Below are 15,768 nucleotides of genomic sequence, written 5' to 3' on the forward strand. Positions count from 1 at the left end.
CTTTCAATGACTGGTGTATAATGACACCCAGGTCTCGTTGCACCTCCCCTTTTCCTAATCGGCCACCATTCAGATAATAATCTGTTTTCCTATTTTTGCCACCAAAGTGGATAACTTCACATTTATCCACATTAAATTGCATCTGCCATGAGTTTGCCCACTCACCCAACCTATCCAAGTCACCCTGCATCCTCTTAGCATCCTCCTCACTGCTAACACTGCCACCCAGCTTCGTGTCATCCGCAAACTTGGAGATGCTGCATTTAATTCCCTCATCCAAGTCATTAATATATATTGTAAACAACTGGGGTCCCAGCACTGAGCCTTGCGGTACCCCACTAGTCACCGCCTGCCATTCTGAAAAGGTCCCGTTTATTCCCACTCTTTGCTTCCTGTCTGCTAACCAATTCTCCACCCACACCAATACCTTACCCCCAATACCGTGTGCTTTAAGTTTGCACACTAATCTCCTGTGTGGGACCTTGTCAAAAGCCTTTTGAAAATCCAAATATACCACATCCACTGGTTCTCCCCTATCCACTCTACTAGTTACATCCTCAAAAAATTCTATGAGATTCGTCAGACATGATTTTCCTTTCACAAATCCATGCTGACTTTGTCCGATGATTTCACCGCTTTCCAAATGTGCTGTTATCACATCCTTGATAACTGACTCCAGCAGTTTCCCCACCACCGATGTTAGGCTAACCGGCCTATAATTCCCCGGTTTCTCTCTCCCTCCTTTTTAAAAAAGTGGGGTTACATTAGCCACCCTCCAATCCTCAGGAACTAGTCCAGAATCTAACGAGTTTTGAAAAATTATCACTAATGCATCCACTATTTCTTGGGCTACTTCCTTAAGCACTCTAGGATGCAGACCATCTGGCCCTGGGGATTTATCTGCCTTCAATCCCTTCATTTGTAGACAGTTTCTCTTTACTGTGTAATGGATGAACACTCAGGTGTTTAGGAATGATTTTGTAGCCTTTTCCAGCTTCATGCATCTCTACAATTCTTCTAAGATCCTCTGAAAGTTGTTTCAATTGAGGCATGGTGCACATAAACAGTTCTTTCATGAGAAGAGCAGGCTCTGTTAGTAACCTGCCTTTGTGTGTCTTTTTTATGGGGCAGGGCATCTCTGCAACCCACACCTCCAATCTCATCTCATTGATTGGAACATCTGACTCCAAATAGCTCTTGTAGAAGGCATTACCCCAGAGGGTTACATACTATTATGAACCTAGACTATGATTGTTTAAATAGTGTATACTCAGTATTGAAGAGAAGAAGTACAATTATTTGTGTGTTATTAGTTTAGACAGATTGTGTTTGTCTATTATTGTGACATAGATAAAGATCCGGCCACATGTTATGAGTAATTAATGCAGAAAAGCAGATAATTGCAAAGGGTTCACAAAGTTTTTCTTGCAACTGTATATGGTCAAGAATACTATTCTTCATTGTTGGAAAATTTGAAGCTGCAAGTCAACTGCACTGACAGTGCTGTGTAACATTTTTGTTGATGAACGTTTATTGATGAAACAGTTAAATTAATTAGGTAGGAAATGCACTGCCAACTACTGTTGCTTTGCTCAAGTGCATTAAGTGTTTATGTAGTCTACTATTTGCATCTAGTCCAATATTTCCAGACAGTGTCGTCTTCTGAGATTCAGTTGTACATTTGTGTCAGGACCAATACAATTATTGATACTTTTGTGACAGCTGTTTGGGAATCTTGAGCACAATATCGATTTTCTGTTTGGAGTGAACCAAGTTCCCTAGCGATGGGCATCTGTTACCTGGACAAATTTGAAGCCGTACTTGTGACTGAATATGTTTGCTGTCACTTTTACCCTATTGTTTGCTGAACTTGGCTAGGTTTCAGCTTCTTTTCCAATTCAGTAAAAAAACACAAAAGACTGCAGGGGTAAGGGTTGGTGGGTGATAGGTCCACCTTCGTGATATTCTGAGTCTTTCTTTCTGTTTGATGCTTTATTTAACTATTGCTTTTCTTGACTGTAGGGCTAATCAATAGGGAGTTGTTCTGATTTGTTGCTTGTGCAATTACGTTGTGCCTTTCATGGGATGGCACTTTTTAAATTTAGTGTGCAGGGAGCATTGTTTTGATTAACATAATCACTGGCTTTGGACATTCATGTGAAGGCAGGCATTTATTACGTACAATTTCTTACCCTTTAAGTGCCGATGAGGTCCGTGCACAGCTGTGGTTCACCATATGAAGTTATTTCCACAATCTGTTGAGTTTTTCATTGAAATAAGCATCCTAGGCCATTTCAATTAGTAGTTAAGAATCAATCATGGATTTCCTGGTGGCGGCTGATGGAGTAACAGCAATCCGCCGTTGCTCCAACTCTAATTATCTTATTATTTCCAACCTGTCTTGAAACTTTTTTAAATGTGACATTCTTTCATTATGGATACAAGGAGGGTCAGAGGTACTAAAAAGGATGATCTCCCTGCTTCTTTGGATTCTATTATGGATTTGCTGCAAAGTCATACACGAGAAGCCTCTGAGAAGTTTCAACAATTCAGCTCTGAATTTAAGCAAATAGATGGTAAACTGGATTCTATTCAATAAACTCTTAATGAACACGATAAAGGTATCAAAAATAACGAAGACATTTTGGCATCTCTGGAAACGGAAGTGGATGATTTTCAAAAGCTTTGTGAAAAGCAATCAAAGTCCAATGAAAAGTTAAGACAGAAGATTATCAACCTAGAAAATAGAAGTAGAAGAAACAACCTATGGGTTCTGGGTCTTGAAGAATTAATCGAAGGTAATCATCCAATGGAATTTTTTGCAAGAGTTATTTCCGGAGATTTTGACGTCTGTGCCTAGGATTGACGGAGTTCACAGATCTCCTGTATTTAGCCCTCCTAAGGGTCAGAGACCAAGATCAGTAATAATCTGTTTTCAGGAATTTAAAACAAAGGAACTCTTAATTCGTAAATCTCGTTGAAGAGGCATGATTGACTATCATGGTTGTAAGATTAGAATTGTTGGAGATTACTTGCCTGAGCTTATGCAGGAACGTGTTAATTTCAAAGAATTTATGTCTGAGCTTTTTAATAAGGGTTTCAAGCCTTCCCTTCTCTAACCAGCCCGACTCAGAATCACACTTAAAGATGGATCTTTCGAATGGTTCCGTTCGACTGTTGAAGCACAAAGGTTTTCAAAATCCGAAGGCTAGCTGTTTAGTTTGTCCTTACATGAAGACACAAGATTAAATGAGAAAATTTTAATTCACAAATCCCGTCGAAGGGGCATGATTGACTATAGAGTGGAATATTAAGATTCTCGAAGATTATTTGCTTGAGGTTATGCAGGAACGTGCTAAGTTTAAACAAGCTTTGTTGGAATTTTTTTAAACAAGGGTTTTAACCCGTCCCTTGGCTACCCAGTTTGACTGAGAATCTCATTAAAGATGGATCCTTCGAATAGTTTCGTTTGAATGAAGAACAAAGATTTTTTAGATTTGAAGGCTAACTGCTTAGTCTGTTTTTTTCCTGAAGATAAAAGATTAAATGTTTAATGTCTAGTGTTAATGTTTAGTGTTAAGAATAAAGCTAATAAAGAAAGAATTTGATTAGCCAATCAATTGAAACAATTAGATCAAAAATATGCTATAGCTCCAGATCCTGTTTTATATAAAAGACATGTTGGAAGTTAAAACTAAATATGATCTTCTGTTACCATATCCAATTGAAACTCAACTTCTTAAAGATAAAACTCAATTTTACATTCACAGGGATAAATTAGGTAAAGTATTGGCCAACCGATTGTAAACTTTTGTAGTTAAACTTCAAATTAAAGAAATTTGCACAACTAATGGTGATAGGACAACTGATCACTCTGAAATAAATGATACCTTTAGAAAATTCTATTCTAAACATTATAGTTCTGATTCCCCTAAAGATAATACTGTAATGAAGAATTTTCTAGATCAATTAAATTTTCCTGTACTTTCTGCAGATAATTGCAAACAGATGGATCAACCCATTTCTTATGAGGAAATTGCCGAGGCTATACGTTCATTACACTCGGGGAAGGCTCCGGGTCTGGAGAATTTTATATGGCTTTTTCTTCATTAATTATACCGCAGTTACACTTAGTCTTTTTAGATTCTTTCAAATTGGGTAGTTTGCCTCAATCTTTTTATGAAGCTTCTATTCCGCTTATCCTAAAAAAGAACAAGGACCCAACTGAATGCTCTTCATATAGGCCAATTTTATTACTCAATGTTGATACTAACATTCTTTCTAAAGTTCTGGCTCGTAGGATTGAAAATATTTTACCTTCTATTATTTCTGATGATCAGACGGGATTTATTAAAAACCGACATTCCCATTTTAGTATACGCCGTGTATTAAATGTTATTTACTCTCCTTCTCAGGAGATGTTGGAATGTGTGATATCCTTAGATGCTGAGAAGGCCTTTGATCGGGTTGAATGGAATTATTTATTTAAAACCTTCGTAAAATTTAATTTTGGACCAGATTTTATTCAATGGATTAAGTTGCTTTATCTATCTCCTTCTGCCCGGGTTCTTACTAATTTTCAAAATTCCAAACCATTTAAACTTCACCGCGGAACTAGACAAGGCAGTCTGTTGAGTACTTTGCTTTTTGATCTAGCTTTAGAACCCCTGCCATTGCTTTTCGAGAATCTAATGATATCTGTGGTATTTTAAGGAGAGGTATCACCCACAAAATCTCACTTTACGCTTTTTATCTCTAATGTTGATACCTTGCTACCTTGCGTACTTTCCTTACTCTCACGTTTTAGCCAGTTTTCAGGATATAAATTGAACCTACATAAGAGTGAATTATTTCCTTTAAGTAGTTTGGTATCAATTAATACTAATCTCCCTTTTACATTTGTAAGGAATCCATTTACTTATTTGGGAGTGTCAGTCACTAAGAATAGTGGTCCCCAACCACCGGGCCTACCGCAGTGGTCCCCAACCACTGGACCGCAGAGCATGTGCTACCGGGCCGTGAGGAAATGATATGAGTCAGCTGCACCTTTCCTCATTCCCTGTCACGCCCACTGCTGACTTCAACACACGTGAGGTCACTAGTGACCCAAGATGCAAATGACCCAAGACATGCAAAGGAATGGGTCCGTGACCCAGTTGTGAATGTTTCCAGTGAATCTTCCGTGTCAGCGTGGGAAAAAGATCAACTCCTCGAGCTTGCAAATGACAATAGGCTGAGAAGTATGCTTGACATAACATCTCTGTCGACTGGACATAAGGAACCCCTTTCGAGTATCATTGTCTCCCACCACCCCTTGATAGGACCGTCTTGTTGCAGAGAAACAAGCCCAGGGCTCCCACTGATTCAGCGATATTGGTGTGTTACAATGATTTTATATGTTCATACGAGGAAAATATGCACTGTGTGTTTAATATCCAAAAGTTACTTAAAATTATGATGCTATTGACTTATAAGTGACTTATAATTGACTTAACACTATATTCATGTGACAAAAATATGCACTGTGTGTTTAATACTAAATTCGTTAGATAAACCCTTTCAGAAACAAAATTGAGTGTATTAGCCACTTATAAGTGACTTATAGTTGACTTAACACCTATATTCCGGTCTTAAACCCCCCCCCCGTCGCTCGGTCCCCAAGAATATTAAACCGGTCTGCGGAACCAAAAAGGTTGGGAACCTCTGACTAAGAATTACAAACACCTGTTTAAAGAAAACTTTTTTACTTTATTGAACCATGTAAAAAGGATAAATCATTAAATTGGTCACCTCTTTCAATATAGTTGATTAGACAAATTAATTCCATTAAAATTAATATTCTACCTAAATTTATATATCTTTTTCAGGCTTTACCTGTTTTTATTCCTAAATCCTTTTTCTGACTCCCTTGAATCTATTTTATCCTCCTATATATGGAAAAATAAACGTCCTTGTTTAAATAAAGTTCATCTTTCAAAAATCTGAAAAGTCTGGAGGTTTAGCCTTACCTAATTTTAGGTTTTATTACTGGGCAGTTAATATATGATATCTTACGTTTTGGCTGTATTATATTAATCCTGTAGGCTGTCCGCTATGGGTTTCTTTAGAAGCTAACTCTGTTAATAAATTTTCTATTATTTCTCTTCTTGGATCCTCATTTCCTTTATTTGTAAGTAAACTAACTGATAATTTAATAGTTAAACATACTCTGAGGATCGGGATACAATTTAGAAAACATTTTGGTTTATTGAGATTTTCTCTTTCAAGTCCCTAATTTTTTTAAACCCTCCATGATTGATTTAGTTTTTAAAGAATGGGACAGGTTGGGTATTAAATGTTTTTGAGATCTGTTTGTTGGAGGAAATCTTTTTTCGTTTGAGCAATTGTCAGCTAAATATAATTTCCCCAAAGCTCACTTTTTTAGATATGTACAAATCACAGACTTTCTAAGATCTGAATTATGCACATTTCCTATAAGCTCAGATAATATCTAATATTTATGGTATGTTACTGGAGTCGAGGAATGTTCCTTTAGACAAAGTTAAGAATCTCTGGGAACGAGATTTACAGACATTAATATCTGAGGAAACTTGGAATGAAATTTTTAAACTGGTTAATACTTCATCGCTATGTGCTCGCCATTCCCTCATTCAATTTAAGGTGGTACATAGATTCCATATGACTAAAGATAAGCTTTTTATTCGGGTATATCTCCTTACTGTGACGGATGTAATAATGGAGAAGCTTCATTAGTTCATATGTTTTGGACTTGTCTAAGTCTTGAAAAATATTGGAAGGAAGTTTTTCAAACTTTTTCTTTACTCTTCCAAGTCAATTTTAAGCCTAATCCTCTGATGGCCCTATCTGGTATTGTTGCAGGACAAGATATCAAGCTGAAGACATCTGATTTACTTATTTTGGCCTTTAGCTCTCTTATAGCTAGGAGGCTACTTTTGTTTAAATGGAAAGATGTTTTTCCTCCTACTCATGCTCAATGGTTATGCGACGTTATGTCATGCTTAGATTTAGAGAAGGTTCGTTGTTCAATTTCTGAATCTCGTCAGGACTTTCAAACACTGTAGGGACCTTTTCTGAATTATTTTCAAAACTTTCAAAACCTTCAATTCGTTGTTTAAGTTCAGATGTTGGCTATTATTAATTTTTATTATATGAGAAGGTATTTTACCTTTTTTTTTCTCCTTAATAAATGACTTCGGTCTTGGTAGGGGTTAGACTTTTTTTGTAATAAATTAGTATATTTCAATATAACTATTGATTAACTTACATGAATATGGGGTAATGAGATTGTTATTATGAATAGATATAATGTAATTGGTAGTTTTAAAAAAAATCTTTTTTGACCTTTTATATATACTTTCTTGGTAAAATGACTATTTAAGGGACAACTGTTTTGTAGATAAGTGCAATTAGAATGTGGACTTCTTTCTTCTATTGAAACTTGCCAAAGAGAAAATATTCCGTGGCTGCAAACCTGCTGTTCAGAATTCCCTGGCTGCAATAAATAATTGTCTTATAAATGTTGGTTGAAATGCACACTGGAAAAGTTTAACAGAAACATAGTTGAAGTGTTTTCTTGGTATATATAATGCCGTAAGTATATTTAAAAGTAGGAATTTCTCTGAATTTGACACTTAGGATAGTAGATCAACAATATCTATTGAATGCCTCCGGGAATGGATGGAGAGTTTTGTATTTGATGCTTAGTTTTCTTTTCTATGGTTCAAAGTCTAATTCTGTGCAGGTACAGTATTTCTCTATAACACGATGTTTATCAATTATTAATCATTAAATTTTTTTTGACAACGAATTATTTTTTTCTTTTGTCGGTAGAAGTAAGGTGCTATCACGTTGGCTGGCTGGATTGCCACTACAGCTAGCACAACTTGGTTCAAAGAATCCACTGCTTTCGGCACAACTCATTGATGTAATACATGTGGCGGCTGCTCGTTCAAGCAAAGACCTACTTCAGAGCCTTCAGAGCAATGTCTTCAGATTATATGGTAAGATACGTTTTAGAAACCTAATATATAAGACTGCATACAGCAGAAAGAATGATGTGTATTATGACAAAAAAATTCATAGCTAGAATTCTACATTTGCACATTAGTGATAAACAGTACACAAATATAACACAGTAAATCATTTCAATTTGCAAATTTAAGTTATTAAGCTTCAAAAGTATTGGATAATCAACAGAATCAGTATTATTAAAACTGGAGAAACCAAGTTAGTTTGAACAAAAGGGTGGAAAGAGTGAAGGGATTTGCTCAAGGGTGGACACCATTATTATCCAGGTGAAATAGTACTTTTGAAGCTGTTTGGTTTATGGATAAATAAGGGCCATCAAGGGGGAAAATACAACTGAGTATGCTGGAACAGTAAAGAAAGAAGTCTGCAGTTGCTGGAAACCTGAAACAAAAGAGAACGCTGGAAGTTCTCCATGCATTAGGGGGCATCTGTGGGGAGACAAATAAGCTGAGTAAGGTGGATGAGTTTATATTAGAATTGGACAGTTCTGATATAAATGAGAACAGCTGATTATCTGAACTTGTTGGATTCTGTATTGAGCCCTAAGGTTCCTCAACATGATGAGCTGCTGTTCCTCGTGTTAATGTTGGACTTCATCGGAAATAATTATTGTTCCTTTTCATGCCTTGGGGCACATCGAGCGTCAACCTTGTTGTGTCATTAGCATTTATCTCTGTTTTTTATATGAGTCTGAGTTGTTAGCTCAATACTCAACCTAGCATAAATGGAAATTGTGCAAGGAGCTGGCAGGATTCAAACCGGGGATCACTTGCCTCAAAGTCCGTTGCAAATGCCATTACACCACTGGTTGGTTTCATTGAAATAATGTTGGAGTGCAAATACAGAGGGGTTAGTGTGAGAGTGGGATGGAGAATTAAAGTGACAAAAAAACTTGAGGTTAAGCTTTTAGCCTGAATGGAGGAAATTTGCAAAATGGTCACCAAATCAGATTGACCTAGGCAGAACACCTTCCTGTTGCTTCACTTCTGCATCTCACCCCCACTCATATGTCTGTATAGTTCCAGTGAAGTTCAATGCAAGTCTGAGGATCTGCTCATCATCTTTCACTGAAACATTTTGCAGTCCTAGGGACTTAATACTTTCAAATAACTGACCTCTCTTACATGTGTCAGACTTGATCAGTTCTGATATAAAATCATTGATCTTCATTGTTTTCTTTCTCCATAGCTGTTGCCTGATTTGCTATTATTTTTCCAACATTTTCTTTTGTTTCAGATTTCCAGCAATTTTTCTCTTCCTCTGACAATATCAATATATTTTTGGTACTTTTTAAAAAAAATCTTTCTGGCCCGTTCATCAATTAACAAGAAGTTCCAAAGCATTGTTTCATCTGGATAGCACACTAGCACTATTCCCTTTGTTTTCTCTGCAATGCGAAAACACATTGTTTTCTCTTTTTTTTTCAGTTCTTAAGTTCATATACTTGAAATGTTAATTTTGTTTTCTATCTCCAGAGTCCTCTAATCCAGCTGAATACTTCCAGCACTTTGTGTTTTCATTTCAGAGTTGGAGCATCTGATTTCTCTATATCAGAATTGTTAGATGAGGGAAGAAAAAAATTCTGTCTAGTTAGCTGACCTATCAGTATAAAACTGGATGAAAGTAGCAAGGGACAGAAATATCAGTGGATTATGTTTAAATAATTGGAATATCTGACTTATTCTAAAATGCTATACTGTTATATATGAAGTCCTTGTAGAAAATTTAATATCTTGATAGATCAGCAGACATTTTATTGAGCAGACAAAAATAGTATTTTTTTCTTACAACAGAAAAGTGTGTAAACAAAAATATTGGAAAGAAGTATTGGAAACTTTCTCGATACTTTTCAAAGTAAACTTTAAGCCTAATCCTTTGACTGCTTTATTTAGTATCATTGGAGGACAGGATATTATTTTGGAGCCATCTGACTTGCACATTTTGGCTTTTGTGTCTCTTATGGCCAGGAGGACGCTCTTGTTTAAATGGAAAGATGCGGCCCCTCCTATTCACGCTCAATGGTTACGTGATGTGATGTCATGTTTAACTTTAGAGAAGATTTGATGTTTAATCTCTGAATCTAGCCAAGACTTTCAAACATTGTGGGGACCTTTTTTGAATTATTTTCAAAACCTTTGATTTGCTGTTAAAGCACAGATGATGACTAATTTTTTTTTCCTTTTTTCCTTTACTAATCAGCTTCAGTCTTGGTAGTGTGTTAGTTTTTTTATATAATAAAATTTCTATATTTGAATGTTACGAATTAATTAATCTGTATGAATATAGAGTAAGGAGTCTTTATATGCGATTTAGCATAATGTATTGATATATATTTTTTCCTGTACTCTGTATTCTTATATGTAAAATTAATAATTAAAATATTGGAAAAAGAAAAGTAGTGAATAGCTATGCAAAATGTTCCCAGGTTCAGTCCACTTCCTTAGTGTGTGTAATTTTTCCTGCTTGGCAAAAAGCACTCCATTGGAACTGACTTTTTGTTGGTTTAACTGTTTCTAATCTGGACATTATTTCAAAGTGATTTCATTCAGAAATGAGTAAACAGCAGTTTGTGTTTTAATTTACATCCAAGATTGCTAAACTGGTTATAACATGTGATTGTAGTGGATCATCTGAGTGAGCTGTTTTTCAAAAGAAACATATTAATATTTCCTCATGACCTTAAAGATTATTCGGCCCATCAAATCTATCTTGGTTCTCGGACTAAGCATATCCGTCTTGTTTCTTACTTATTTCTCTGTGGCTCATTCTCTCTCGAGCTTTCATTAGTCTCTCCAATTGCTGCACCATCAACCTACACTTTGGTAATTTACAGTGGTCATTTAACCGACCAACCTGTATGTTTTGGGGATATGGGAAACCCAAATGGTCACAATCTCTGGAGTGACTATGTGAGGATAGTATCATATTAGTTGCAATATTTATAAATATTCACAATTTAGGAATGACCTAATGTGCTTTAATATTAAGTAATTACCTTTGAAATATGAAAACTGGATTTTTCCTGAATTTAAGAAATAGCTTTTGTCATGTATGCTTCCCTTTGGAGTGGAAGAGTTGGTTGATAAAATGCATTTATGAAACTAGGCACCGGCTTAATGCTGGAATTTTCTAAGGTACAGGTGGTTCTGCTATAACGTATGTTTCCATATGTAAATTGTATAGGATGTGATTGATGAATTAGGGAGCACTATTTGTAATTCCACAGGCTGAATTTTGTTATAACATGATTTTGATTGTGATTGTGAATCACTAAAGAGTTACTTTGAACATTGAGAAGCCAACAAAAATAGTTGTCTGTGGGAAATAAATAGTATTGATGTGGAATGGAATGTTTATATGTAATTTCCCTGCAGTAATTATATACCATTTTCTCCCAAAAACAAGGGCTGTTAGTCTTATAGGAGAAGACTTTAATAATTGACGCTATCATTTCTATTGACACTTGTACAAGGATATTTCATTAAACAATGAAACATACAGCTCTATTATGTTTGTGGTAACAGAATATACTTGCAGTTATTAAAAACACCTTTATTTTTGAAAATTCTGCAGGAAAAATAACCATGTTATTGCAAGTCTGAAAGTCTCTAGTCCTTAAACCTATTTTCCCCGTTATTGACACTATTAGTAATGTGATTTTCAATAAAGAGGAACACAACTGCTGTGTTTCAGCAGAACTACCAGTAAGTACCTTACTGACATAGTAATCTTTGCTTAGATCCACAAGATGGCACTTTGGTGCTCCTTCCATCTGAAACTCAACATTGTTTGGTGCAGCTTGTGTATTTCTTACCACGCATTTCATCGGAGTTACTGTCTTGTCTAAGTCGCTGCTGCACCATGGGAAGGTTATCCTCTAAGCTTGCCATTAATCTAATCCGAATACTACACACAAGGTAAGTTTGCAAATTTTCATTTATTAGAGTTTAATTCATTGTTGAAATCTTGCCAAGTATTACAGAAGTGTTTACTTTTGAGATTCAACATATTGTCCATAACAAAGCAATGGAGCCATTCAGATCACAAACCAAAGTGTTGTACAATCAAATACAATGTGGAACTTGTTTTTTCCCTTCTTCAGGAATGCAACTCAGTAGTTTAACTGGGAATTTCTAGATTTTCTTTTGCTAAAGTTGAAATAGAGTTGTATAGGTATAGTAAGAGTATCTAAATGGAAAAAAGAACAAAAAAAATTAGCTTGGATAAATTGGAATTCGCAATGCACAGTATTGGAAATTTTTCAAACTGGTTGTTCTGGTGTAGGTATTTATTACCACATGCAGATAAGGTTCTGTAGAAAAAATGAAATAAGTAACTTAATTCATGACTTAAAGGGAATGTTTAATTGTACAAAATGGAAAATATACAATAAATATGGAGAACATTTTGGGAAAAGTCAAATATTTATTTCCTGGCAGATTTTGTAGTTGCGTGAAAATAAGATTTTGTAAGCATGCTTGCAAAGAAATGAATCTCACGGTTGTATATGATATGTTTACTTTGATAATACATTTTCTTTGAACTTTGAGCATGTAAGTAAAAAGAAAAATGAGACTAAAAAAGAAAAAAAGTTTGCTAGTGAAGAAATTGAATAAGTACTTTTAAACAAATGTTGTTTCTGGGAAATGTTACAAGAGAAAGTTAGAATTTAAAAGGGTAGATATACATAAATACAATGGATTTCAGTTAAGTGGGCTTTTGGTAAATCGGGGCATCGTTTATTTTGGACAACTCTAAAAGAACAAATATTAATTTATAAATAGTCTTGATTTTCTTCGTTTATTTGGTACAAGTTCCACATTATGCCGCTTAATTTGGGCAGGAGACTTGCCAAACAGTTTCTACCAGATGTTGGTCACATGCACTTACATGGCTGTTAAGCCTGATTTATACATCTGCGTACGGGCTACGCTGTAGACCTGATTTATACTAAATGCGTTGTTGTGTCTGTGTCGCTCTGCAATTCACCGCCAAAATGCTAGTTGGTGGTGGGGTTTCTATGCCACTGTGTTGAGTTTCTTCTTGACAGACATGGACGAGGAAATGCATTTCAAATATTTTCGGATGTCGGCAGGTAGATTTGATGATTTGGTTTATCGTCTCCAAATGTTTATTTTGCATCGGTGTACAGACATGGCGGAGAAAAGCAACTGGAATTGCGATGCTACCAAGCGGACCAATCAGTGTTGTTGTGGTCTGCGTCGCTGCAGCGCGTGAGTTACTTTCTTGGGGAGGTGCACGTCACCCTACAGTGTAGGGTACGCGGTATTTACGGCGTACATTTGACGCAGAAGTATAAATCAGGCTTTAGTCACTACACCGTGCTTAGAACAAACCGTTTTTTAATAGCGTCTGTTGCTTGTGTTTGTGTTCAAAAAGCAGTGATTTTTTTTGTCACTAATAGTTAATGAGAAATAAGCAGTAAGACAATTAAGAACATATTTCCTCACTGTGGCTTCAAGCATTCAGGAGATGCAAGAAACGGCCCGGAATGAAAATGAATCTGTATGACTACTTCAACAAATTAGGATCTGTGAAGAACTATCATCTTGAATGTTACAATGGAAATAAAGATTGGCAGGATGCAATTGTCAAAAACATTATTTGAAGGCAGTCCATTATCAGCACTAGGTACTCTGATCTTGTCCATTTGTAGTCAATCAAATAAACACAGCAGCATAACTGGAAGAATTCCGCCATTGATAAGTATTAGGAACTAATACTTACAGATTTATGGTACTATAGTAGTATTTGTAGTGTTCTAGTTCTGTATTTCATTTAAATACACAATTGGTTACTCAGTTAAACGATAGTCAAATTGTATTTTAAAAAAGACAAACTATTTCCATGAAACTTCAGTTAATTGGTGCAACCCCTTCAATTAGACAAAAATGTGCTGGTCTCGATGTGTCCCAATGAACTGGAAACTGCTGTAAATTTAAAATTGCTAAATCTAAAACTGGTGAAAACGCCAGGCACTAATGCCAAGTGTTCTAGAATGTAAGAGAACTAACAAAGAAGTTAGCTTATTTTTCAAAAACAGTCATTTTTGGATTAGAGAGTTGGCAGTGTTTCATCATTAGTTAAGAGTCACAGACCATATAACTGTAGATCATTTAATTATGATAAGTAAGTTTTTAAAGTCTTCATAAACTATAAAGTGCACAGATTCACAATTTCTGGAGGAGCCATATAAGGATGGTATCATATTAGAAGAAAAGTTTATAATAGTTCGCAATTTGAAATGACCTAATGTGTATTAATATTAAGTAACAACCTTTGAAATATGTTCACACAGTAACTTTATAGGATTCTCACTCAGTATGTTTTTTAAATTGGTCAAAATCTGACAATTTAATAATTTTTAGTTTACCAGATATCACAGACAGTAAACAAATAAGTGCAAACTGGATTTTTCCTGAATTTAAGAAATAGCATTTGTCATGTATGCTTCCTTTTGGAGTGAAAGAGTTGGAAAAATGTAATAATGAAACTAGACACTAGCTTACAAGGTACAGGTAGTTCTGCAGTAACGTATGTTTCCATATGTGAACTGTATAGGAAGAAATTGATGAATTGGGGAACATTATTTGTATTCCACAGGCTGAATTTGTTATAACACAATTTTATTGTGAATTACTTAAGAGCTACTTTGGACATTGTTGAGCCAACAAAGATAGCTGTCTTGGGGAAATAAACAGTATTGATACAGAAGGAATCTGTTTATATGTAATCTCCCTGCAGTAATTATATACCGTATTCTCTCAAAAACACAGGCTTTTAGTCTCACAAGGGAGGTACAATCTAATACATCAGATTTCTTCTGGAATTTTCCTCTCATTGTGTTTCACTGTTTTCTCCCTGTAGGTTTTTGAATATTAACTTGGTAACATTTTAAATGTTGTGTTCCAAACCTTTTTTTGTAGTCAAAATCATGCTCCTTTGTGTGTGGGGATAAAATCTTATAATTATTCCTTGTTCCTTCTCAAAATAGTTTATTTTGTGCAAAAAAAAACAGAACACAGCAGGTTCTGGAAATTGGAATTAACAACAGAAAATAACTCAGTAACTCGGGTAGTATCCATGAAGAGAGAAATACATTTCACATTTCAAGCTGACCTGAAATGTTATATTTTCTCCTTTCAAAGCAAACCTTCTTTGTTGTTTTCAAGGACAATGACAATAACAATAGTTAGAACCTGTGCAATTGCCCCCCTTTTTAAGGGGCAATTTCTTGCTGATGCGCAGTATTAGATTTATACCTCATGTACTGCTTTAAAAAACCATATCCCTGCCCGTGAAGACTTTGCGCGGAGTCGCTTAGAAGATGCTGTAAAAATGTGGAAGAAGGTCTTGTGGTTGGGTGAGACTAAAGTAGAATTCTTTGGCCTCAACACTAAGTAGTATGTATGGTCTAAATATAATACTGCACAACAGCCAGGCAACACATCCCTACTGTAAAGTATGGTGGAGGTAGCAACATGCTATGGGATACTTTTCAGTAGCAGGGATTGGAAATCTGGTCAGGATTGATTGGAAGATGAATGCTGCTAAATGGAGATCCTGGATAAAAACTGGCTAGCCTCTGCCAGAAAGCTTAAACTAGGGAGGAGCTTTGTCTTTCAGCAGGACAACAACTCAAAGCACATTCCAGAACAACTGTGAGGTGGCTTCAAATTGTGAAAATTGATGTCCTTG

The 15,768-nt window shown here is 35.6% G+C and overlaps 1 protein-coding gene across 5 annotated transcripts in view; it reads left to right on the top strand.

The window, feature by feature from the left end:
• tex10 (testis expressed 10) overlaps positions 1 to 15,768 on the top strand; it is a 94,511-nt gene that overhangs the window by 38,229 nt on the left and 40,514 nt on the right. For 4 of the 5 annotated variants that reach the window (XM_063043893.1, XM_063043891.1, XM_063043894.1 and 1 more), the window contains exons 9-10: positions 7,852 to 8,021; positions 11,789 to 11,966. In XM_063043893.1, coding sequence (XP_062899963.1) covers positions 7,852 to 8,021; positions 11,789 to 11,966 — 348 coding nt within the window. The remainder of the gene's footprint in view (positions 1 to 7,851; positions 8,022 to 11,788; positions 11,967 to 15,768) is intronic. The other variant, XM_063043895.1, reaches the window with a different exon arrangement.

This window comes from Mobula hypostoma, chromosome 3 (genome assembly GCF_963921235.1).
Source record: "Mobula hypostoma chromosome 3, sMobHyp1.1, whole genome shotgun sequence".
NCBI classification, from domain to species: Eukaryota; Metazoa; Chordata; class Chondrichthyes; order Myliobatiformes; family Myliobatidae; genus Mobula; species Mobula hypostoma.